The 26,737-nt window shown below is 41.5% G+C and overlaps 1 protein-coding gene across 6 annotated transcripts in view; it reads left to right on the top strand.

The window, feature by feature from the left end:
- Positions 1–26,737, top strand: part of CEP290 (centrosomal protein 290) — a 65,485-nt gene that overhangs the window by 36,624 nt on the left and 2,124 nt on the right. For 5 of the 6 annotated variants that reach the window (XM_029078824.2, XM_029078823.2, XM_029078820.2 and 2 more), the window contains 18 exons: positions 203–310; positions 2,916–3,115; positions 4,460–4,673; positions 7,051–7,188; positions 7,964–8,185; positions 9,932–10,051; positions 10,650–10,795; positions 11,329–11,484; positions 12,235–12,358; positions 15,060–15,194; positions 16,402–16,488; positions 17,088–17,252; positions 18,014–18,136; positions 19,266–19,438; positions 22,786–22,927; positions 23,855–23,928; positions 24,061–24,164; positions 25,737–25,816. In XM_029078824.2, the coding sequence (XP_028934657.1) occupies positions 203–310; positions 2,916–3,115; positions 4,460–4,673; positions 7,051–7,188; positions 7,964–8,185; positions 9,932–10,051; positions 10,650–10,795; positions 11,329–11,484; positions 12,235–12,358; positions 15,060–15,194; positions 16,402–16,488; positions 17,088–17,252; positions 18,014–18,136; positions 19,266–19,438; positions 22,786–22,927; positions 23,855–23,928; positions 24,061–24,164; positions 25,737–25,816 (2,511 nt within the window). The remainder of the gene's footprint in view (positions 1–202; positions 311–2,915; positions 3,116–4,459; positions 4,674–7,050; positions 7,189–7,963; positions 8,186–9,931; positions 10,052–10,649; positions 10,796–11,328; positions 11,485–12,234; positions 12,359–15,059; positions 15,195–16,401; positions 16,489–17,087; positions 17,253–18,013; positions 18,137–19,265; positions 19,439–22,785; positions 22,928–23,854; positions 23,929–24,060; positions 24,165–25,736; positions 25,817–26,737) is intronic. The other variant, XM_029078821.2, reaches the window with a different exon arrangement.

Here is a 26,737-nt window from a genome sequence, read left to right as displayed (position 1 = left end):
AAAAAAAAAAGGGGGGGATTAAGACTGTGAGCCCCATGTGGGACATGGACTGTGTCCAACCTAATTAGCTTCTATCTACCCCAGTACATAGTACGGTACTTGGCCCAGTAAACACTTAAAAATACCATAAAAAAAGAAAGCAGGGTAGGGTTATTGCATATTTCTCTAATTTGTGGTTAAATGTATCTCTGTTTTAAAACAGGAACAAGAAGAAATCATAAAGAAACATGAGGAAGAACTCAGGGTCCTTCATCAGAAATTAGATCTGCAGACTGACAATTCACGAAATAGATACAGACAAACGGCTTTGGTAAGATACTCTTTATGTTGCTTTTGCTTTTTTTTCCATCTCCTTGGATTTATCATATATATGAGATCGTGTAAACTTAAAAGTTATATTAATGATCCGGATAAATATTTATTCAGCGGAATATTAATAAGCATCAGTTTGTGTTCCCATATTTTGGGGGAATTGAAAAATGTGAGAAGGCATTGGTGGGATTTGCTAGAATATATATATATATATCGAAACCTTTGTGATCATTGAAAGTGATCATAGCAGAATAAAAATAGTGAAACGTAGAGGATTTAAATGTTTTCTGATACTTCTATATCTTGACATTTATTTTATGTACCGCAATCAGCCACTTTCTCCACCAGATTTTAAATCATTCATTTTGATGCTACTTTTGGTATTCAAGATAATAGAAATACTGCCATATTGGTCTTTTCAAAAATAATTGTTTCTTGTAATATTTGCCCTATCATTATTGGGAGTACATTTTAATTTTCGGCATTATTTCATATTCTTCTATTTTTCTTTTATGCAAATCCATACATCTTGGTATTCAGTACCATTTGCAATCTAGATTTTTGACTGGAAGTCCAGCTAATTATTCAGTGAAAGCTTATCCATTTACAATTTAATTTCCTTTCCTGTGTTTGGCAATTGGGTGATGTTATTGAAATATTATCGAAATTTTCTGTTTAATAGTGCTGCATGTAGGCATGAAATGAAATTGACATCCTAGATATCGACCATGATAATTTAGAGTAATCAACAAAAAGTTGATTTGTTCCTCAGACTGCTCTCAATCTAGCCAAGCCTTCCCAGTGGTAATCAAGGCTGTTGTACTTGGGGCTGCTCCCGTCGGTCTCGGCGAGTGGCTAGAGCCCACGCCTGGGAATCAGAAGGACCTGGGTTCTAATCCTGGCTCCGCCACCTGCCTTCTGGGTGATCTTGGGCAAGTCATTTACTTTACTGGGCCTCAGTTACCTCATTTGTAAAACGGGGATTGAAACTGGGAGCCCCACATGGGACAACCTGATGTCCTTGTATCTACCCCAGTGCTTGGAACAGGGCTTGGCACATAGTAAGCACTTAACAAATACCATTATTATTAGGAGAAGCAGCAAGACTTAGTGGAAAGAGCAAAGGCTTGGGAGTCAGAGGTTGTGGGTTCTAATCCCAACTCCGCCACTTATCTGCTGTGTGACCTTGGGCAAGTCACTTAATTTCTCTGGGCCTCAGTTACCTCCTCTGTAGAAATGGGGATTAAAAAATGTGTGCCTCACCTGGGACAATCTGATTACCCTCTATCTACCCCAGCGCTTAGAACAGTGCTCGGCACATAGCGCTTGATAAATACCATTATTATTATGCTTGAGGACGTCTACAACCACTTTGGTTTCTTCTGGGCCCTTTTGTACCAATGTATTCATCCAGAGCTGTCCTAGCTTCCTTAGTAGTAGCGGCTCCTATTGGGAGCTCATTATTTTTTTAGGAAAAATGTTCAGTCCATATTTCCCTAATCATCTAGAACCTCCACTCGTTGCCCATCCTCCTCCACATCAAGTAGATACTCCTTACCATCAGCTATAAAGCACTTAATCACCTTGCCGGTTCCCATTTCTCCTCTCTACTCACCTACTGTAACCCTCCCACACACTTCTTTCCTCCAGTGGCAACCTACTCATCATAATGCAGATTTTTCTATCTCACCGCCGTCCTCTCGCCCACGTCCTGCCTTTGGCCTGGAACGCCCTCCCTCTTCATATCTGCCAGCCAATTACACTCCCCACCTTCAAAGTCTAAGGGAAGGCACATCTCTTCCAAGAGGCTTTCTGTGACTAAACCCTAATTTCCTTTTCTCCCACTCCCTTCTTCATCACCCTGACTTGCTCCCTTTAGTCACCACCCACTTAGCCCCATAGCATTTATGTACATATCTGTAATTTATTTATATTAATGTCTGTCTCCCTCTCTGGACTTGTAAGCTCACTGTGATCAGGGAATGTGTCTGTTGTACTCTCCCAAGCACTTAGTACAGTGCTCTGCACACAATAAGCACTCAATAAACATGATTGATTGCTTGACTGATCATTGAGGAGTGTCCAGAGATGAATGGTCCAAGCCTGGGGAAATTGTATTTCCATCAGAAGAAGAATGTTTTGAGTTGATTTCTTAAACTACTAGGTTCAGCAAAATAAGCAGGCTAAAACTCATATGCCACTTCAGACAAGCGTGCATTTGATTTATTGAAGTCTAGAAGAAAATGAACAAAGAACACCTTAATGCTTTTTCTGAGTGCCCACTGAATCGTTCCTTTAAAATATGTTTTAGTAAATAAAAATTCAAAGCAAATTTAATAGATCAAGCCAAGGAAACTTCAATAGCTATTCAGAAAATATCAAAAAACAAGTACAAAAGTGTACTTGTATCTTGAAATTGCAGTTGTTAAAATGTAGTTTCTCAATTCTTGGAATTGCTTTGGATTTTAAAGGGAGAAACATGGAGGGAAAATTCACATTTTAGTGTTGCATTTTGTTTATGTTGGGAATCAAAGTGCAGTTAGCCCTAAATTATGGCATTTTATAGTCCCAGGAAATTGACTTATAGTTTTCCTATTTCACAGGAGTTGATGAAGCAGTCCTCTGAGCCAGTTCCTACAAACAAGGATTTCATTCGACTGGTGGAGATGGAGCAAACAGTTGCAGAGCAAGATACCTCCCTCTCCTCACTTTTGAACAGACTGAAGGAGATGTCACATGATTTAGTGAAACAAAAGCATATTACATCAGAAAAAGTCAGAGAATTTGAAATCCTCAAATCTCAGTAAGTGTGACTAATCATCATTAAGGATGCTATCTGCAGAGTGTTCCTAAGACAGGTATTGAGTGTGTGACCTAGTAGAAGAAAGAGGGGCTGGGAGTCAGGACTCTTGCGTTCTACTTCAAGCACCGCCACTGACCTATTGTAGGAACTTGGATAAGTCACTTTTTGGGGCTCAGATTCCTCATCTGATAAATGAGGATTCAAGGCCAGCTCTCTTTACCTCTTAGATTCTGATCCATGTGTGGTAGTGGGTTTAATCAACCTGGGTCCATTCCAATCAACATTAGGCACATGGTTAGTACTTCGTAGATATCATTATCCCTTCTTAGGTCCACTAGGGCAGAAACTTAAATATATTTCTGTCATTTTTATTAAACTCTTTCATTCTGAAGAAGATGTCTTTGAACAGGAAAAGGAATCAAGTGAGTAACCTGAAAAACCTCATTTTTGAGACCTAGATTTATTAATGGTTTCATAAAACCATATGGAAAAAACTTCCTGGATAGCAAGTTGATTGTGAATGTTCTACTATTTGTGCCACAGGAAGAACTTATGGTACCTTTACATTTTAATCCGTTGCTCTAACATTAATCATCATTTTGGAATTTGTAACCTTTAAGCATTTTATTAAGATGATAGTTGTCATTTCTCTCTGTGCCCACATTAGCACGATGTTCTTTGCTCAAAATATTAATCACAAATTTGGGCAACATTAAACTGTCTCGTTATGTGTTTTCCTTGTGAAAAAGAGTTTAGAAGAGTTAAAATCACAGTTAAGTTGGCCAAGATATATTTCTGGATACTTTGGGGGCAATTAAAATGGTTTGGGCTGTATGTTTCAGAAAACCACACAAAACAGAATACCTTGATTCATTATCAGCAGTATTAAACTAGGATTCACCTTACAGCAGGCCTTAATTCTCGGTGTACTTTATAAAAATATGAATTATTACTATTTTTTCACTAATATGAAAATCACTAGAGTATCATATTGTGACTGTATAAATATAGAGTAGCAGTGTGGTCTAATGGGAAGAGAGCATAGGCCTCAGAGTCAGAGGACCTGGATTCTAATATTGACTATGCCAGTTTCTTCCTTGGTGACTCTAGGCAAGTCACATAACTTCTCTTGTACCTCAATTTTCTCATCTGTAAAATGGGGATTCAGTAGTTGTTCTCCTTACTACATAGTCTGTGAGCCCCATGTGGGATAGGGATTGTGTCTGACCTGATTCATTTGTATCTTCTGCTTGGAACAGTGCTTGACATCTAGTAAGCGCTTAGCTAATGCCATAATAATATAAGTAACTTGATATGCTACCTGCATTTGTGTGGTTGTACTAGGCTTGAAGAAAAACATGCAGCTGAAGCGAAAAAATTGAAAGCTGAAGCTGAAGAGTTAAAGTATCTTCTGTCCCAGACAGAGAAGGAACTACAGAGTTTAAAATGTGAAATCGAAGCCCAAAAAGAAGCAAACACCAGAGCCCCAACAACTACACTGAAAAATCTAGTGGAGAGGCTGAAGAGCCAGTTATCTCTCAAAGAGAAACAACAAAAAGTAAGGATGATATACTCTACTGAAGGATAAGTGATGATCGGGAAAGAATCGTTCAAATCATTAAAAGTATTTTAATTTTGTGTTCAAGCAAGCCTTTTAAAATACCTTTAAATTATAGCAACCTATATTCGGTGCAGCTTATGAAATAGGTTTAATTATATAGGTAGGGTTTTTGAACTAGCCTTCCTACCCTCTCTGCTAGAGGTGGTCAGAATCTGGAGTAGTAAAGGATGAAAGGGATTGGACAGCTGGAAATTTCAACCATAAAATAGTCTCTTATTCTACTTCCCATAATAGAGAACTGGCTGTACTTCTAAATATCGGTACTGCACGTGTGGAATGGTTAGAATGAGCACTGTCAACCCATTCATTCAGTCGTATTTACTGAGCGCTTACTGTGCGCTTACACTGTACTAAGCGCTTGGGAGAGTACAATATAACAACAAACGGATGTATTCCTTGCCCCACAACGAGCTCACAGTCCAGAGGGCATGGCAAGTCACTCAAGCCTGTGTACTCTGGGCAATGGGGCATCTCGTCAGATAAATAAAATATTTTCTCGTGATTTCACAGGAGCAAATCGATCAGTCAGACGGTAGTTCCTTGGGGGCAGGGAACGTATCTACCAACTCTGTCATGTGGTACTCTCCCAAGTGCTTGCTGCAGTGCTCTGCACATAGTAAGCACTCAATAAATACCATTGATTGATTAGTATCTCCAGTGGGTACCATGGTGTTAGGAAAGTTCAATAGAATTAGTAGACATTATCCCTACCCACAAGGAGTATACAGCTAGTGTTAAAGATAGGCCCTAAAATAAAGGAAGATAGGAGGAAATAATAAAGTACTAATATAAGTTTATAAGTGCTTAAGGGATGCAGAAATGGTGGCAGTAATTGGTAGATATATGGTGGGCAGATAGGAATCCACAAGGGAAGTCATTTCAGAAGGGCTTTGAAGACGGGGAGGTAGTTCCAAACAGGAGGGAGGGTGTGAGCGAGAGACTGGGAACAGCGAAAGAAGACAGAATGAGACACTGTGAATAGATTAATTTGAGAATAGCAGAAGTTGCGAGCTGGGGTTTTAGTGGGGCAAGGGTGGCAAGAGGCAAGGGCAAGAGAGAGAGCTGAGACAGGAATTGCTGCTTTCTGTGAAGTGGGGGAGGCAGCCATTGGAGGTTGATGAAAATGGGGGACATGTAGAGAGCACAGCTGCTTAGAAAATGATCTTGGCAGCAGAATGAAGTGTGGGCTGGAGTGGGGAGAGACTGGACACAGGGAAATCAATGAGGAAGCCGATACAATAGTCAATCCATGATAACTGCCTAGGCCAGAGTGTTGTTAGGATGGAAGGGAAGGGGCTGACGTTGAAAATATTGTGTAGGAAAACCAGGTGATATTTGGTCTGGCAACAGATCGAAATGGGAATTAAAAGAGAGGGTGCAGACAAGGAAAATGCCAAGGTGACGGGTGAGGAAACAGGTGATGGTGGTGCTGTCAACTGTGATGGGAAAATTAGGGGGAGGAGAGGGTTCAGTTTTGGGAGGAAATTTGAATAAGTGCTCAAGACATACAATGATTCAGATGACCTGGAGGTGGGAGAAAATATGAAACTGCAGAGGATAGGGATAGCGAGGTAGAGAGGCAAATCATCTGCGGATAGGAAGTGGATGACTTCTTCAACTTGTGAGTGTAAATTGAACAGAGCCTTGAACAGTGAAGGAGTGAGAGGAAGAGCTAGTGTAACACATTAAGAATGGTCAGCTATACAGGTATGAGGAGAACCAGGAGAGAACCATGTCTAAAAAACCAAGATTCCTTATTGTTTCCGGCGGAAGACAGTGGCCTTCCGTGTCAAAAGCAGCTCAGAGATCGAGGAGGATTAGGACAGAGTAGAAGCCGTTAGATTTGACAGGAAGATCACTGTTGACCTGGGAGAGAGTGGTCTCAGTGGAGTGAAGGGGGCTAAATGGGATTATAGAGCATCAAAGAGGATGCTGGAAGAGAAATAAAGGTGGTGAGCAGTTAAAGATGTCAGTCAGGGAGGGAAAAATAGTGGCTCAGTTGTTTTCGTAAGGTGAGAAGGAACGGAATCAAGCGCTCAGATGGAGGGGGGAGATCTCCTCTTGAGAGAGGTGGGAGAAGGATGCGATCGGGCATGGGGGAATTGGAAGGGAAGGATAGAGACTAGGGTAGATTGGAGAGGGTGGATTTTTGCTTAATGGCCAGGACCTCATCTTTGCCCCAGATAATTAAGGAACGTGAGGGAAAATTTCTTTAAACCACAAACCCAGGGGTAAAGAAAATTTACATTTTGTTGCTCTGATTAGCTTTTCCAACACCATAACCTTTCCTGAACTGTAATTTTGTTGTTCCTAGGCTCTGAGTAAAGCGCTTTTGGAGCTTCGGGCCGAGATGATGGCCAATGCTGAACAGCAAATTATTTCTGCAGCATCTCAGAAAGAGGCAAATCTTAACGTTCAGCAGATGATTGATAGGCAAACTAAGGATTTAAAGGTGGGCACAGTGCATCCCAACTTAGACACAACCTGGGGATGATTCTGTACTGTTTGTTTAGTTCCCCCAGAATTAAGTAAGCCCTGCCCCAGGGTGTTTGTTCAATTCAATTCCTTTCCCACTCCTTCCTCTCCTTGATCTGCTCCATATACTTTTTCCTCAGTTTCCCGGTCATTTCTCCAGTTTCTTTGAATTAACATAGTAATGTGAGCAGCCACTCTGGCCTTTTCACTTGCCCCCTCTTTCAAAGCCTTATTGAAAGCACAACTTCTCAAAGAGGCCTTCCCAGTCAAAGCCCCACTTTTCCTCATTTCCCACTCCCTTCTGCGTCACCCTGACTTGTTCCCTTTGCTCTTCCCTGCTCTCCCTGCCCCAAAGCACTTATGTACATATCTGTAATTTTGTCTATTTGTATTGATATCTGTCTCCCCCACTCTAGACTGTAAACTCATTGCGGCAGGTAATATGACTGTTTATTGTTGAATTGTAGTCTCCCAAGTGCTTACTACGGAGTTCTGCGTACAGTAAGCCCTCAATAAATACAATTGAGTGAAAGATTAATTCTATGTATGGTGCTAAAGATCCAGTGTTTCTGATGTAGAGTCTCTCATTCAACTGTATTTATTGAGAGCTTACCTTGTGCAGAGTACTCCACTAAACTGTTACAACCGTAGACACGTCCCAGTGATGGAAACGTTTATTACTTAAAAAGCTATTGAGACAGAAGCCTAACCATTGCTCACTCCCTCTACATACTGTTTCTCTTTCTTAATAGGCTCACGTAGAAGATTTGAATGAAAATCTTTCAAAATTCAAAGAGGCTCTTAAGATAAGTAAAAACAAGGAAACTTCACTAGGGGATGAATTGAATGAGCTGAACAGTGAGTTCCAGAAAAAACAAAAAGCTTTTTCTAAAATACTGAGAGAAAAAGAAGAAATGAATAAAGAGAATGAAGACCTGAAGAAGCAAATTAAAAGGTTAACACATGGACTCCAGGTAGTATTTTTTATAGTCATATTGAAAATGTCTAATCGAAGCAGGGATGAGTCCTTTTTCAAAAGTCCATGGAAAATGTGGGGATGGACTTAAGTGGTGGAAGGAAAGAGTGCGTTTGATTGTAAGCTCTGTGAAAGCAAGAATCATATCGGCCAACTGTTTTGAATTGAATTGAACTGTATTGAAGTCTCCCATGCACTGCTCTGCACACAGTACACATTCAATAAATACCATCAATTGATTGATTATATTTTTCCTCTAGGATTTTTGCACTGGTACATAAAAACAGAACATTTAGGGAGCCCAGTTGTAGCCAGTGTTTTATTCAGCACCAATTGGCATCTTCCCTACACCCCTGACAAAGGCACATTGGTGGTAGCCCATGGAATATGCAGGAGTGCAAATACAGGAAGTCCTTATCGATTGATTTACTGCATATAATGGATGAGAAGCAAGAAAGCTGAAGGGCTTTATTTTGCTTCTGCCAAAAGCAGCACCGAAGTAGGTCGGAAAGGGAAAAGCTCACCCCCTTCCATTCTTGTCCCTCCAGAACTCCTGCTGAAGCAGAGAACCTGGCTTGCACAGAAAATACCTTGAGAAGCAGTGGGGGTGGATGTAGAGAGAGGAGACGGAAATGTGGGAAGGAACAGACTTCCCTGCAGCGATTGACCCTAATGTCCGGCAGGGCTTATGAATCTTAGGCTGTGTCAGCTATTAGTGTAGGACATAGCTCTGGATTTTAGGTATTCTCGTTGTTCTGAACTGGGTCATGCTACCATAAAAGTTCTGGGGCTGTTAGGTTATAGCTTCCCCAGAGGTGGCAAAAGTAATCAATCAATCAGTCCCATTTATTGAGCGCTTACTGTGTCCCAACTCTGTATTAAGTGCTTGGGAGATTACACTAAGAAGAAAAATTCCCTTATGTTTATTTGGGGATTTGATTTGGCAATAGTAGCAGCTGTTTTTTAGCATACACCAGATAACTCTTTTCAAAACCTTCTTCTCCCTACTCAACCTTTTCTAGCTAATGTGCTTACACTTCTGATGTCGCCATTAGCAGCAACAGTCACATTTTATTAAGTGCCTGTTGTAGTCAGTACACCATCAATCAATCATAGTTATTGAGTGCTTACTGTGTGCAGAGCACTGTACTAAGCGCTTGGAAGACCTCACTATAACAATATGATAGAATTGGTAGACAAATTACCTACCCACAACAAGGTTACAGCCTAGAGGCAAGCTACCCGGCTACAGTCTTTGGAACATATCAAGAAATAAAAGACATGGACCTTGCCTTCAAGGTTTTTAAAATCTGCAAGGGACTCCTAACGTTTTTTGAGTTCTTACCCATATAACTTTCTAATGCAGTTTTCATTTTCCCCAGAAATAAAGTATTAAATTCCCCAACAGTTCTCTAAGAAAGGTAGCCACATCCATGATAGAGGATCTGTTGGCATTTATAGCACACGTAGTCTTTTCCACATTAAAATTTAGAAGCTCTATCCTTATGGCGATTTCCAAAGTAGGTGTCCTTCTTTCATTCATTCAATAGTATTTATTTAGCGCTTACTATGTGCAGAGCACTGTACTAAGTGCTTGGACTGTACAGTTTAGTCATTAAGTAAATATTCTAAACTCTGAAAGTCCTTTCAAGATACTTCATCACAAAGAGAAAAAAAATCCTTTGTTCTTAATTTAATGTGTACAATTCTGATTGATTAAAATGAAGAGCTGTTTATTTTTTAGACCAAATTGGATGTAGAAAATAAGTTAAGTTTGGTAGATGAACTACAAAAGAAAATTAAGAAGCTAGAAAGTGAACTGGAAAGAAAGACTGAAGGAGAAATAAGAGCTATGAAAGAGAAGGTATGTGAACTTATTGGTTGTCCAATAAATGCCGTTATCACTACTACATATTTAATTCTCAAAAAAAAGATGCACATCAAAGAGAATGTCCTGTTTATAATTCGTGGATGGTCTAATTCAGGAATTTTCTGGGATCTCTCTGGCAAATTTGAACTGTTACAAAGAAGAAAGATAATCTTTCGTCTATTCAGGAAAAGCACACAAAATATATTGAAGGGTTAAAATCTACACTTAACAAAGGAACCCAGTCAGTGGGTCTCAGTCTTGGAATCTACATTTTGACACACCCCTATTTAATGCCCCAATATTTAGTCACATCTAACCTCAAAGGTTTCCCACTGTCCTGTTCCTTTGACTCATCAGAGTATTCTTTATGAAGAAAGCCCATGGAAAAACCTGCTATATTTCCCTTGATATTTTCCTAAAGCTGATCTTCCCTGTGGGATTGAAGATTTTAAAATTATTCTCAAATCAACATGCCTTTCTTCAGTGTATTTAATTTTCAACATTAGGTTATGGAGTACTTGTACTACTTGTACACTGTTGAGGAACATGTAAATAATTCCTTTAACAGTGTAGCTGTTCTTTCTGCCCACAGAGCTCCAAAGAAGAAGTGATTCGGTGGGAAGAAGGCAAAAAGTGGCAGACCAAAATGGATGGGCTGCGTACCAAGCTGAAGGAAAAAGAGAAGGAAGCAGATACTCTGGCAAAACAGTTGAATACATTGAAAGAGCTATTTGCTAAGTGAGTCTAATTTGATTTTGGAAATCAGCTGCTAGAGGAAGTCTCATGTGATTGGCCAAGCACCGTGTTAAGCTCCGCGTACATACGGTACAGTTAGATCTTATTCAGTCCACGTTCCACAAGGCTTACAGAGAGAGAAAGCAGTTATTTAATCCCCATTTTACCAATGAAGAAACTGAGCCACCGAAAAATTAAGTGACTTGCCCAAGATCACACAAATTGCCCTGCATTAGAAGCCAGGTTACATGACTCCAAATCTTTGTTTTCTCCAGAAACTATTTTAATCTTGGTTCCAGTAGTCATATCTGGTTAGGTCATTTTTTGATCGAATTAAAAAAGTTCTAAAAAGAGCCCAAATAGAGAAAATATATGATGGATTCTCTTTGGTTTAATAAAATTATAAATTGCTTACAAGAAATAAAGTTGGTCAGTTTGAATCTTTTAAGAATAAGAACTGTTGGGCAAGCTAAACGGGTCAGTCTTTGAACTAAAAGGTACTTTTGATGGTGAATATATCACATTTGATATTATAGGACAGACAGAGAGAAAGTCGCTTTACAGAAGAAACTGAAGATAAGCGGTGTGACTGTTGATCATGTTGTGGGTGTCCGTGCTTTGGACTCCGAGAAAGAGGTAGAAGAACTAAGAAAAAGAAATATGGAGTTAGAAAATGAAATTTCTCATATAAGGTAACAGCTGATTTTCCATTCATTCGTATTGAGGATCTGCTGAACGCTAGTGAAAAAGTACAAAGATGTTATTTTGAACACAGTTCTTAGTACACTGGATAGTCAGAGTCTAAAAATAAAAGGAGAAGGAGACCTGGCAACAGACATAGAAGGGATTGAAGTGCTAAGGGGGTGGGATGTGAGGGGGATCGATTAAGTGTTATCTCAGACGTCAGTCAATCAGTGATATTTACTGAGCACCACTCTGTGCAGAGCACTGTACAGAACAGTTGGGAGAGTATAATACAATAGAGTTGGTACACATGATCCCTGTCCTCAAGAATCTTACAGTTTAGTAGAGACATATTAAAATATATTACACAGAGGTAATTACACAGGTGTAAGGATAAATGCATAAGTGCTGTGGGGCTGGAAATGGGGTGAATATCAAAATGCATTAGGGATACTGACCCAAGTGAACACGTGATGAATAAGAGAGGGCGATTAGGACCAGGAAATAGGGTTAGCCAGGGAAAGCTAACTGGAGGAGATATGTATGGGTCTTTCCATGACTTTATGAAATGGCTGGATGAAGGAAACAAGAGTTTTCCCATCCATCGAAAGGGAGTGGGTTGCAGCATTTGGGGAGTAGCTCTCGATGGGAGACTCCCACCCTATCCAGTTGACAAATCTGAGCTAGTGTTTTCACATTAAAATCTGTGTAAGAAAACCTGGAGGGTTTTAGTGGGATGTGTTTGTTTATTTTGACAGGACTAAGCAAGCTCTTCCTCGAGATTCAGTTGTAGAAGATTTACATTTAAAAAATAGATACTTACAGGAGAAGCTTCATGCTTTAGAAAAACAGTTTTCAAAAGATACATTTTCTAGACCTTCGGTAAGTCAATTCTCTTTTCTTATATGTATAATAACACTACATTTAATTGTGTACAGTGCTTCATGCTTTAGAAAAACAATTTTCAAAAGATACATTTTCTAGTCCTTCGGTAAGTCAATTCTGTTTTCTTATATGTATAATAACACTACATTTACTTGTGTACAGTATGTGTATCGATATTATACAATATAAGTACTCTGGAATTCTGGAATACTTGGCTTTCTTGTTTGTTTTGGTTCGGCATTCAATGTTAAAAATCACACACTTCATTCAACAGCATGGCTCAGTGGAAAGAGCCTGGGCTTCGGAGTCAGAGGTCATGGGTTCAACTCCCAGCTCTGCCACTTAATAATAATAATGTTGGTATTTGTTAAGCGCTTACTATGTGCCGAGCACTGTTCTAAGCTCTGGGGTAGACACAGGGGAATCAGGTTGTCCCACGTGGGGCTCACAGTCTTAATCCCCATTTTACAGATGAGGGAACTGAGGCACCGAGAAGTTAAGTGACTTGCCCAAAGTCACACAGCTGGCAAGTGGCAGAGCTGGGGTTTGAACCCATGACCTCTGACTCCAAAGCCCGTGCTCTTGCCACTTGACAGCTGTGTGCCTGTGGGCAAAGTCACTTAACTTCTCTGTGCCTCAGTTCCCTCATCTGTAAAATGGGGATTAACTGTGAGCCTCACGTGGGACAACCGGATTACCCTGTATCTACCCCAGCGCTTAGAACAGTGCTGTGCACACAGTTAACGTTTAACAAATACTTTTCATTTTTATTATAAATGCTGGTGTTTTGGGTATTTTTTCATTTTATGGCAATCAGATTGAAGCCTGTTAGATTTTTCTTAAGTTTGTTATGCACAGGGAACGTGTCTACCAACATGCTCTCTGAAGCACTTAGTACAGTGCTCTGAAAATAGTAAGCCCCCAATTAATATGATTGAGTGACTGTGTTGTTATCTTTACAAAACTTGCTGGGCCTCTGTGCATTACTTAAACAAGAAATAGTATTAGTGTTTTCTCTAGACAAGTAAACATGGGTAACTTCCTGATTTATCATTTCCAAGACTGCTACTTGGAAATATTTGTTTTAATCTCATTCATATATAAGCATTGGGGAAATCTTTTTCTCTCTCTTTTTGTGTTCTTTTTTTTCTTTTTCATGCTTCACTTCACCCTTCATCTGCTTGAAGCAGAATCCAGTATGTGACTCAACTGTTCCCTCTTCTCTTGATACCAGTGTCGGTAAACACAGGTGTCTTACATTTCCGAAACAGAACACTTTACTTGGTAGCAAAAAAAAGCATACAGTGATTCTCAAAGTTAAAAATGGCAAAGAAACAGGTAGTGACGTAAACGTGACGAGTAAACATCATCAAGTGACTGAAAATGATTTGCACTGTGCTAGTGCTAAGCCAAAACTCCAATCAGAAGACTATGTAGAATCTATTGATTCAGGGAAATCTGAGGCAGAATCAGACCATGTAATTAAAAGCATTACACAAAAAAGTGCTAATGGAGCTGATTCTGACACAGATTTTGAAAATAAACCTAAGAATGGCCATGAAGAGAAAAAAAATAGTGAAGGCTCTGATGGAAATGAAGAAAAGGAACAATGTAAAGGGCCTGAAGAAGAATGCAGGAATAAAAGTGAAGAAGGAAGCATAACTGAGTCTCATGCTAAAAGCCAAAGTGGCAGCAATCAGAAGGATCCAGAGGAACCGCCTAACGAGCCTGAGGATAGCAATTTTAAACTAAACAATTTAATGCATCATTGTTCTAAAGACACACAGGAAAATTGTGAATTGGATATAGTGGGCTCTGAATTAATCCTAAGTGTCAATGAAACATTCCAGGTTTGATACCATGTCAAGCTTTAATCCTTATTTTTTGGTAGCTGAGATGTGTTATGGTAGAGTAAATTGAAGTGTCTGTATTTGATTTTTAAACTATTTCTTAAATATTGGCCTACTAAACTGTACCTACACTCCTTATTTCTTACTGTTCCTGAAATTTTGACTATCCAATTTCCAACATTTTAGCGTCCAGTATTTTATCTAACGCTGATACATTCACATTTTAATCAGTAAAAGGAGAAAATTAACAAATTTTCCTTTTCTAAATATTTTGGATTGGATCCACTGAAATTACTTATTTGATGAAATACTGACATAAAAAATAGTAATACTGTTAAGAAAAAAGGAATGTGTCCCTATAATAGTCTTTTAGTTTCTATTTTTCCAATATGACCTACTGAGGCCAAAAGGTAAGTTTGCTCTTTCCATGTTGTGTACCTGTAATTTCCTCCCATATTTCCTTATTTTCCTTTTATGAAAGTAGTGTAGACAAATGAACTGGATCCATTTTTCCAAAATCAAAATTTAGTTTAAATATCTTCTGTTGGTGTGACTTACATCCCCCTGTTATTTGAACTGATTTCCTGTAGTTTTGTTCTTTGTGGGAATAGAAACACTTAGCATTAATGAGGCCAATTAATGGGTTATTCTTCAACCTTTTCTTAGGATGAACCTCGAACCTTTCATCATAGCACTCATATTCTAATTATTTGGTCAATGTCGCTACTTTGTATATCCAAATTTCTTCACATATTTCTTTTTAGAGTAATTCTGTTAGATTATTGTGGCATAACTGTGTACCGTTTCGGGAATTAACTTTAAATCCTTCCCATGTAATTTCTCTTAAGATATCAGGCGTAGGCTCAGATGATCAATGCCAGAGGGAACAGGAGCTCCAGAAAGAAAACTTGAAGTTATCATCTGAAAACATTGAACTACGATTTCAAATTGAGCAAGCTAATAAAGATTTGCCAAGATTGAAGGTAAGTTTTAGCTGTGGCTAGACTCTGTAATATCCCAAGTGCTTAATAAGGTACTCTGTTCACAGTAGGCTTGCAATAAAATAGTATTGATTGATGGTTAACTATACCCATAAGATTATCTTCCTATCATATAAAAGAGAGAATTCGTGCATCATACGTGTGTGAAAAACACATTCAGAAATGTGTTTGTATAAACCTAGGGCTAAATGTGTGCTTATTCGTACAAATGCACGCAGTAACGTTATCTTGAAGTATCTAGCAAGTTGTAGAAACTGGCAGAGAAACCTGCCAGACACAGACATAGACACACATTCATGTACAGACAGAAGGAACAGCGTAGAGCCAGGCAAGTGTACCTCCTTGCAGGCATATTTATGTCACAAGAAAATGCACATGGGAACACTAACAGACACCTAGGTAGCTTTAGTCGGGAAGAGGACAGGTCACATGGAGTTCTGCTCCTCTCTGGGCTGTTCCCACCTTTCCAAGATAAGAACTCTAGCTGAAAGCAGGACCTCTGTGAGTCCTCGCTCTTGGCCACAATCCTGGTCAGTCCTTTTGAGGGGGGGCCTGAAGCCGGAACAGAGTTGATCTATGAGGTCGGCCTAGGGCCTATCTTTAACCGAATCGAAGCTCAAAATGGAACCTCAGATTGTGGGCAGCGACACCCACCTTTTAGACTACAATTGTTCGTGTATTACTACGTGCATGTCTATCTTTGTAGACCTTGAAAGTCTTTGAAATCATCAGTAGACGAAGGCTCTGGTAGCTGCCGAGCAAACTTGACAGCTCTGAGGAGTTTACCAACTTTCTTAGATTACTTGACAATGGCGAGGTCCGGTAAACCTGAATTGAAGGTGCTCTGACAGACCCCTTTCCCATCACCGTCAGAGTAAATCAGGGCGCTGTGGTCATATCAGTCCGGCTAGGAACTTAGCTCTCCGGGCACAAGGTGAAATGGGGCGTTGATTCTACTATCAGTTTTTTCGATTACACCTCTCAGTATATCATTTCTGAAATGTTTAAGTGCCTAGTACATCTTCATTTCCAATTCTAACAGCATAGACAGTTCCCGCAACTGGTTTGGATCTGCTAATTAATAGACTTAAACCAACAAACGTTCCAGGTAAAATAGGTATTTGCCACTCCTTCATGCATGCCACACCTTCATGAAATGATTACTGGCTTTTTTTATGTTTCTTTTTAGAACCAAGTAAGTGATTTGAAAGAAATGTGTGAACTTCTCAAGAGAGAAAAAGCAGAAGTGGAGCGCAAAATGGGCCATGTCAGAGGGGTGAGCCATGAGAACATAAAATAAGTTTACAGTTTGTAGGTTAATACCAAGAAAATATTTTTAGCCCAAACTTGATGATCATGTGACTGTTACATTTAACTGCACAAATATTTAATAGTGGTATAGTATTCTGGATAATTTATTTAATATTGGTATAGTATTCTGGATAATACTGTTATTGTTTAGGCTGTGAGCCCGTTGTTGGGCAGGGATTGTCTCTATCTGTTGCTGAATTGTACATTCCAAGCGCTTAGTACAGTGCTCTGCACATAGCGCTCAATAAATACAATTGAATGAATGGATAATTTGACACTTAAAATACCATAAATTGATGGATTGTTTGATTAAAAAGCCTTCAGCAGTAGTTTCTGGGCCCCATTTAAGGTGGGAGGTTCTGTTAAAACCGTTTGCACAAGGAGGGTGTTGGATTCAGGCCTTTTGATAAAAGTGTCCCCCTAGATCCCTGTAGAATTTGGTAGTAGGTACTCTTATTTTTCAGCTCTGAGTATCCCCTGACAGTTTGCATCTTCAATTTAATGTTTGGTTAAGAGACAATTTCCTTCATTAGTCTGAATTTTTGTTGTTGTTGTTCTGTGCAGGCAGGGAGAAGTGGAAAGACAATCCCTGAGCTAGAAAAAACCATTGGTCTAATGAAAAAGGTTGTGGAGAAAGTCCAGAGAGAAAATGAAAATTTGAAAAGAGCACCGGAAGTGGTGTCAAATGAAAAATTAGCAAATCTTGAGCTTGAAAATGAAAAGCTAAAGGTATTGATTTCTTTTATATGCCTCTTAGATTTGTGATACTAAAGTTATTGTTAAAATTAAAGGTCAATTTTTGTATGTAGAATATAAAACTTTTAAATACATAGCTGTCATTTTGATGCCTACAGTAAAGTCAGTAATAAAATATAGTTGAAATTAAAACAATGTTTTCATGTACCATAAATTAGAGCATAGTAGTATATTCTAAATCTATAAGAAATCATGTATACCTTTATTTCATTTTAAACAGTGAATATATGTGTGAATACATAATAAGCTTCTAGCTCTTTTGATAATGCCAGAAAATGTGATAGATGGCCAGAGTGGTCAAACTGTATCTCGATCAAAGTATTTTTAAATCAATTTTATATCTTTAGGTTGAAAAATGGTCTTCACATACTGTATTGGAAAAGTTTTAAGCTGGATTAATTTATATTGGTTTAGTTTAAATCTAAGCATATAAATTCTTTGGAGCAATATAGGCACTTTAAATGCCAACATCTCTTTTTAGAGAATAATCTATTAAAAACCACTGCAACTCTTTCTCTGCAAGATTAGGACTTTGTGGCTATTGCCTGTCGTACATATTCTTCCAGTTGTTACTATAATTGGGATTTTTAAAAATCTGGCAATTCCAATTCCTAAATTTTAGTTAAAATCATACCAAACCAAGTCCCTGCTACCTTTCCAATAGTGTGTGCTTGGATATTTACTCATATGCCATTATACTTCCTTGTTTGATGTGGCTGTTTTTTAATATCCAGGCTGAAGTGGAAAAACTGAAACTCAACCTAGAAGGTCAGTTGAGCATGCAGTATGAATCCAAGATCAAAGGCACTGAGAAAATTGTTGCAGAAAACGACAGACTTCGAAAACAGCTAAAAAAAGTAGGACTTAGAGATTGTAGCTACTTCGGAACTGGTCTTAATATCAAGAAAACAAAATAATTTTGAAATAATTCAGTGAAACAGGCTTAACCTAGGCAGCGACGTGGGCAACAGCATGGCCTAGTGGAAAGAGCACAGGCTTGGCAGTCAGAGGAATTGAGTTTTAATTCCAGCTCTACCATGTATCTGACCCTGGGCAAGTCACTTAACTTTCTGTGCCTCAGTTCCCTCATCTGCAAAATGGGGATTCAATCCTGCGCTCCCTCCTGCTTAGATTGGGAGCCCCACGTGAGACCTGATTATCTTGTATCTATCCCAGTGCTTAGTACAGTGCTTGGCACATAGCAAGTGCTCAACAAATACCACAGTTATTAGAACTATTATTACCTTCCTCAGAACGTTTACGTTTTCTTTCCTCTTCCGAAACTCGACAACTTGTCTTTTCCGTACCAACATCTTCTTTTTCACCCCAGTCATTCTCCTCCCTTCCGTTGTCTTTCCCATCATCTCTCAACCTCTTGCTCTCTGCCTCCCCTCCCAATCTAAGCTTTCCCATTGTGTTTATGTGCATTTGTGTGAGGTGTATGTTGGTGTACACATTCACGTGTGTCAGGGTCTGTGTAGTTTGTGCAGCGTGGTGAAGTGGATAGAGCATGGGCCTGGGAGTCAGAAGGACCTGGGTTCTAATCCCGGCTCTGCCACCTGTTTGCTGTGGGCAAATCACTTCACTTCTCTGGGCTTCAAGTGCCTCGTCTGTAAAATGGGGATTAAGAATGTGAGCCCCGTGTAGGACAGGGACTGTGTCCAACGTGATTAACTTGTATCTAGTCCAGTGCTTAGAATAGTGCTTGGCACATAATAAGTGTTTAACGAGTACCATAATTATCGTTTTATTATTAGTTTGTGCCTCAGGGTATGTATCGTATAGTGCATCCCAGATGTAATCCTCTCCCCTTCTAGACTGTTCGCCCCGCATCTAGACCGTAAGCTCGTGTGGGCAGGGAATGTGCTTATTGTTGTGTTGTACTCACCCAAGCGCTTAGTACAGTGCTCTGCATATAGTAAGTGCTCTTTAAATACCGATGTTGAAGACGATGATTATAATGCAGCTCTTTTTTTTTAATAACAGGAGACCGAATCAGCCGAGAAACTGAGGATAGCAAAGAATAATCTAGTGATACTTAATGAAAAGCTGACAATTCAGCTGGAGGAGACCAGTAAGAGATTACAGTTTGCTGAAAGCAGAGGTGCACTGCTAGAAGGTGCTGACAGTAAGGGCTGGAAGTCAATTGTGATAACGAGGTACGTCCCCAGATTCAAAAACCTTAGGTAGAAAATAGTCACGGTCGCACTATTTTCAAAAATCTCTTTCTGGCGAAACCAGCGAGTCGGATACTTCCTTAAACTTGCACTTAGATCTGTGACCTGGACATTTGCTATTTGCCCCCTCCCCAACCCCGCAACACTTGTCTGCTTATCTTTAAATGGTCTATTATAAATAATTTATTTATATTAAGGTCTAGACAGCAAGTGCATTACGGACAGTACTGTGCTTTCCCAAGCGCTTAATACAGTGCTCTCCACATAGTAAGCGCTAACTAGATACCATTGACTGATGGTAAAACTGCCTCAGCCCCTCTGCTGCCTTCCAAGGGGTTGACCACTCATTCATTTTATACTCGTTCTTCTTACGAGCAGTGTGGCTCAGTGGAAGGAGAACGGGCTTAGGAGTCCGAGGTCGTGGGTTCTAATCCCAGCTCCGCCGCCTGTCAGCTGTGTGACTTTGGGCAAGTCACTTCACTTCTCGGTGCCTCAGTTACCTCATCTGTAAAATGAGGATCAAGACTGTGAGCCCCAAGTGGGACGACCCGATTACCCTGTATCTCCCCCAGCGGTTAGAACAGTGCTTGGCACATAGGAAGAGCTTAACCAATATAAACGTTATTACTATTACAACCTCACTTTGGTTTGGGTTTCGGGCAGCTGTGCCTGTCTCACGGAGCTGACCGGCCCAGAGCCATCCATAGTAGCTGGTGGAGAACTTCCACTGGGGAAGGAAGGAGGGCAGAGAGCAGAGGGGCCTTGGGGGCAGCCTGAGCCACCGTGGCGGGGGCAGCCTGAGCCACCGTGGCAGGGGCTGGAGATCCTGCACCGTCCAGGAACGGGCACAGCCACAGCGAGCCACATGGGATCTGGAAGGAGGAGGGAAGGCTCGACTTGAAGGCCTTCGTGTGGAGCCAGGAAAAGGTTACAGCGTGGTCCTAGAGGAAGATCACGGGAACAAGCCAAGCCAGCTCTCCAGTGCTTGGAGCCCGGACGCGGGGCCAGGACTAGAGGCCTAGCCCTTGAGAAGGTCCCATCTGGGACCCTCCTCCACGGGGCCAGATTTTAACCCTCCCATGGGGCTAGAGGCTAATTGATTTCGCCGAGCCCTCACCCGACGCCATTACAGTCGCGCCGTACGCTACGCAGTGCGATGTCGCTATGGCCCAGTGTACCGTGTCAGTATAATAATAATGTTGGTATTTGTTAAGCGCTTACTATGTGCAGAGCACTGTTCTAAGCGCCGGGGGAGATACAGGGTCATCAGGTCGTCCCACGTGAGGCTCACAGTTAATCCCCATTTTACAGATGAGGTCACTGTGGCCCAGAGAAGTGAAGTGACTTGCCCACAGTCACACAGCTGACAAGTGGCAGAGCCGGGAGTCGAACCCATGACCTCTGTCTCCGAAGCCCAGGCTCTTTCCACTGAGCCACGCTGCTTCCCAGTATAGCGTTTTCAGGACCCCGCGGGATCGAAATCCCCTAGAACCAGGTCAGATGGTCCCTTCCTCCATTTGGCATTGTCGATGGGAACTTCATTTCCAGACTCGGGGCCCTCAGTGTACTCAGGTGCAGAGCCCGGCGGGGCCACGTGCCGTGGCAGCGGGAGAGCTGGAGCCATGCCGAGCAGCCCCAGGAACAGCTTCCCCCTCAGTACCGTGCAGCAGATGGACAGAACCAGGGTGCCGGGGCTCAGCTAGCGTCAACCTCCCTAAAATACCCTCTCCCCTCCCCCTGCGCTTCCAACATTACAGCCCCCCGCCCGGCCACCGGCAACCTCGGGGGGATGTGGGAGTGGAGGAAGGCTGAATCAGGAAGGAAAATTGGGTGTTCCCAAAGCTCTCTATGGCTATATAGGTGAATTTTTAAAACCACCTTTTACTAAACGTTTCTAATTTGGAGTGAGGATGACAGGAGACGAAGGGGAGCAGAGAATCGCCGGAGAAGTGAAATATTCAGATTTCTGTGATTCACGAGCAAGGTCAGACGGAGTCGGGGTGGGCAGCGGAAGCTGCATGTCCGCTCTAAGGTCACCCTTCCCCACCGACTTTGCGTGTGTGACAGCCAACGTAGAAGGCCTGGTAGAGGCTCCATCTAAGAACGTTCCCTATGTCAGCCACCTTGAGAGGGTCAGGATTGACACAGTTACCACCTCTAGCTGCCTTTGGATCCCAACCTGTACTCACTTGAGAACACCGAGGGCACCGAGTCTGGAAATGAAGTTCCCAGTTCTCATCCCGGGGCTGAGGCCCTGAGCCCTCAAAATAATAATAATATTTAAGTGCTAAGTGTCGGGCCCTGTACTGAACACTGGAATGGATACAAGCAAATTGGGTTGGACGTTGTCCCTGTCTGATGTGGGGCTGATAGTCTCAATCCTCATTTTAGAGACGAGGTTACTGAGGCACAGAGAAGTGAATTGACTTGCCCAAAGTCACACAGCAGACAAGTGGCAGAGGCAGGATTTGAACCCAGAGTCCTTCTGACTCCCAGGCCTATGCTGTAATCACTAGGCCGTGCTGCTGCGCCCTTTGGTCCCTTCTCACACTCTCCTGCCATAAATTCCCCCATTCGTTTTTCCATTCCTGGCATTGGCTGGTGGCAACAACCGTGCTATGCGTAGTTGCAAAGAGAAAAATACCGGAGCGTGGGTGGGGAGCTGAGGATGGAGAGCTAGGTGCAGGAAAGGGAAGGAACTGAGAAGCAGCGTGGCCTAAAGAATGGTTGTGGGCAGGGACTGTGTCCGTTTATCGTAATGTTGTCCTCTCCCAAGCGCTTCGTACAGTGCTCTGCACACAGTAAGTGCTCAAGAAATACGATCGAATGAATGAATGAATGGGTCTTGGAGTCAGAAGTGTTCTAATCTGCCATTTGTCTGCTGTGTGACCTTGGGGCAAGCCGCTTAATTGATCCGTGCCTCACTTACCTCATCGTAAAATGGGGATTAAGATTGCGAGCCCCAAGTGGGACATGAACTGTGTCCAACACGATTATCCTGTATCTACCCCACCCCTTAGAACGGTGTCCGGCACATAGAAGTTCTTAGCGAATACCTTAAAAGAAAAAGACTGACTTAGTCATGGTAATTGGACATCAAATCAGAAGCAGGGCTTACAGATTGAGGGATCAGCAATCCAACAGTAGGAGATATATCTCCAGCTTACGTGTCTTGTGGGGTGGCCTTTTTGCAGGGTACACTGGTATTCATGATCTGAATTGTTTCCAATGTCCCCAGCCTATCTGTATAAATTCAACTTCAAAAAAACAGCACGATACAGGTGCCTTTGTTAAAGGCAATGATCCGTACTTTCCTTTCCTGCCTTTAGAATGTATGAAACCAAGATGAAAGAAATGGAAACAGATATTGCCAATAAAAATCTAAAAATCACCGATCTTAAACAACAACTGAGAGAAGCAACGGAAAGGGAACGGAAAATTACAGAGTGCACGCAAGACCTAAAGGAACAGGTAAGTAACCAATTATCTTGAATCCGTCTCGGAGCTTAGCGTAGTGCTTGGCACAGAGCAAGCGCTTAATACCATCATTATTTTTTTTTTATTCTTAAAATGTAACAAGCTCACCCCATGTTGGGCACCAATTTCTTAGAAGGAGAAGCCAAAGAGCCCTCTAGTCAAACTATGGTATTTAATGAGTGGTTACTGTGTGCAGATCACTGTACTAACTGCTTGGCAAAGTACAGTATGACAGATTTGGTATTCATTCAGTCATATTTATTGAGTGCTTGGAGACATGTTCCTTGCCCACAATGGGCTTATAGTCTACAGGGTTTCAAAGGGAATAAAGGAGATGTGAAATTTGGCAAGAATATGGAAGGGAGCTCTGCTTAAATCCCTTCAAGAATTATAAAACTTCGATTAAACTTCTGCTAACAAACCAGTAAAACAGCTTGCTTTTATGGTCTGTGGAGGTGAATTTTATGGAGGGAGGTGAGGCGCAGGGACTCTGCAGCACTAGTAGTAATAATATTTAGTAAACTTAGTAAATGCCTGCTGTTTTCAGAGCACTGTACGAAGGTGTGCTGGGTCAGGTGAGTCACTAGAGTTTCGGGAATAATAGCCGCGAACCACATCTGTGCCAAGTTATTTGAGGTGGTGTACTTATTCTGACATTTTACTTTGAACGTATCTGGACAGATTGTAGCTTTCGAATGATTATTCAAAGTTAGAATAACGTTTAGGCATTTGCTGTTTACTATGAAAATTCACCAAACCTTCAGCATCTACTGTATTGTATCATTTCAGAGATTATAATTTACAGAAATGCAGTGATTTGTGTGGAGAAGTGGTGCTTTTACATTCTCTGCTTATGCTGTAAGCATTCAAATGTAGGACTTATCTTCTAACCGGTATCTGCTTTTTTATTTGGATTCAAAGATTGAACTTCTCAAACAGTTTCCTGAGGATGCCAAGACAGATCAAGGCCTGCACCGAGAGCTTCAGCTTCTCCGGTAAAGTGCAGTAGAAGAAAAAAATATCCTATGTAGAAAACCTGCCTCTACTGTATGATAACACTCCCATATGTGTGTATCTAGGTGCTGAGCTATTATCTTCATTAATTATCCATTATTATTGTGTTCCAGATTAACCGGTAATCGGCTAGAAAAGGAAAAGGCTGAATTACTCCGTCAGATAGAAGTTTACAGACACCGAACGACGCCGACTGCTCCTGAAGGCTCTCCACCAGGTGATTATGATCCTTTTATGTTTGTAATTTTGCATTTTGAATTTGATAGCAAACTTAGAAATGGGTTTCTGGAGCATTCAGCTTGCCATTTGCCAAACATTTCGTTAAAGTGAACTGAGGCATAATTCACTAAATTGGCAATTAATAGGGAGAGGTCAACAGGTCGGCGACAGTAATCCAAGAAGTCACTAAATATCCAGTCCCAGAGACCTGTGCTCTGTCCCACATCAACATTTAACCCTCTTTAGCATTTACTGGTGCTATCCCTTCAACTCTATCTCCGTGTCATCTATGTTGCCCCCAACCTCCTGTCCGCATCCTACCTCTGGCCGGGAAAGCCCTCCCTCCTCTTATCGGACAGATAATTGCTCTCCCCCCCACTTCAAAACCTTATTGAAGGCACATCTCCTCCAGGAATCCTTCCCTGTCTAAACCCTCCTCTCCCACTCCCTTCTGCATCACCCTGACTTGCTCCCTTCATTCATCCTCCCTCCCATCGTCGCAGCACATACGTATATATCTGTAATTTATTTTAATGTCCATCATCCCCTCTAGACCGGGGGCAGGAAATGTGTCTGTTGGCCGTTGTGTTTTACTCTCCCAAGCTCTAAGTACAGTGCTTTACACACTCAATAAATACGGCTGAAGGAATTTAGTATTAGCACTCTTAATTATAATTATGAGCACTTGTTTACTCCAGGTAGACCACTGTTGTAAGCACTTGGAAAGTACAATAATTCTTGTTTACAAGAGTTTACAAGCAACTAAATTACAGGTAGGGGGAAGGAACCGATTTTAAAGATGTGTACATAAGTGCTGTGAGGGTGGTATGAGAAACCACGTCCCTAGGTGACGTAGAAGTGCTGTCCAGTTGGGATGAGAGATTAATCAGGGAAAGTCTTCTGGAGGAGATGGGGTTTCAGAGAAGGGCTTTGCATTTGGGGAGAGCGATTATCAATGTGAAGGAGGAGAGAGGACGTGAACAGGCGGTCGGTGGAGAAAGAAACGTGAATGACGCTTAAGAAGTCAGTTGGTGTGAGAGGAGTGAAGCGGGCAAGCTTGGTGTAGTGGAGACGAGAGAGGAAAATTAGGGAGGAGAGAGCTGATTGAGTGCCGTAAAGCCAGTGGTCAGGAGTTTGTTTTAGGCAAAGAGAAATGAGCCACCACTGGAGGTTTTTGAGGAACGGTAAGACAGATGCAAATGTTATTTTAGAAAAACGATCCAGGCAGCAGAGTGAAGTGTGGACTGAAGAAGGGGGGTCTGTGGTGGGGTCTGAGGTAGCAATCGAAGTAAGATATGACTAGGAACAAGGTTAAGGGAGCAGGAAACAAGGAGAATGGAGGTCGGTTTGGAGTCTAGACATCACTGGGAAGGGGAGAGGTGAGCAGTAGTGGCGGAAAATCCCAAACGAGGGAGCTGGGGAGCCGTCCGAAGAGAAGGCAATTGTTTTGCCCTCCACTGGGGTTGAATAATACCCTGATACTACCAAACTCTCGTAGGAAGGACGGAAAAAAAAAAAAAGCCTCATCTGAGATAAGATATTTCTAATTTTACTAACATTGTTTTGACAGGATATGGCAAATTAATGGAAGAAGTGGAAGAGCTGAAGACCCAGCTCGAAACCTCAAATCTAGAAAAACAGCACTTCCAGGTAATTTGTAATCCACTCCCGGCATCCAAAACACCATATTCTTACATATCAAACAGGACACCTCGTCAGTTCCTCTTTGAGATTTGTAAATCTTTATGCAAAGCATGAGGAATAACTGATGTAACCATTTCTTAGGGGAGTCTTAAGCAAATGTGAGATGGTAAACATCCCGTGGCAGTATTTGATCAAAACACTGAAACAGAGTAAACATACCCAAGCTCTTAGTACAGTGCTTTGCACCAGGTAAGTGTTCAATAATTACTGACTGATTGGTGTCTAATGGTAGTAATAGCATTTATTGAGCATCCACTTGATGTGGTGCCCTCTGGAAGGGGTTTGAGAAGTACAGAATAGCAAAATGACAGGTGTCCGTACACTTTACCAGGGGAGACAAAACAAAAGGTTTACAAGTAGCCATTGCCTAAAAAAATTGGTAGGGAGGTCAGAAAACAGCCAACATGCAAATTTGAGTTCTGAGTAGGGTATAAAGTAAGTTCATAAATGCTAGAGTTACCTGAAGGGATGGTGCAGCTCAGGGGAATTAACCATGAACGGTTTACTTGGAGAAGGTGGTATTTTAGGAGCAATTTGAATTTATGGAGAGAGATGGCCTGTCCGATTTGGGCAAGGAGTGCGTTTCTAACCAGGAGAACACCACGAGCGAAGGGACGGAGCCTGAATCGAAACAGGTACAGGTGGAAGGTTGGCTGGGGAGGAATGGAGATGGCAAATTGGGTATAAGTAGGTAGAGAGAGCAGATAGGATAGGTAGGAACAGTTGGTGGAGAGCCTTGCAGGTGATTATGAGTTTTTCTTTGACACGGTGGAGGGTTCGGAAGGTGATCCTGTAGAGCGAAATCTCCTGAGAACGAAGTGGGCAAAGAGATTGGAGGCCGAGGGTGTATATGACCCTTTCGGGGAG

The sequence above is a fragment of the Ornithorhynchus anatinus genome, chromosome 14 (genome assembly GCF_004115215.2).
Source record: "Ornithorhynchus anatinus isolate Pmale09 chromosome 14, mOrnAna1.pri.v4, whole genome shotgun sequence".
NCBI classification, from domain to species: Eukaryota; Metazoa; Chordata; class Mammalia; order Monotremata; family Ornithorhynchidae; genus Ornithorhynchus; species Ornithorhynchus anatinus.
The sequence above is the reverse complement of the archived record's forward strand: the minus strand, read 5'-3'. Positions and strand labels throughout refer to the sequence as shown.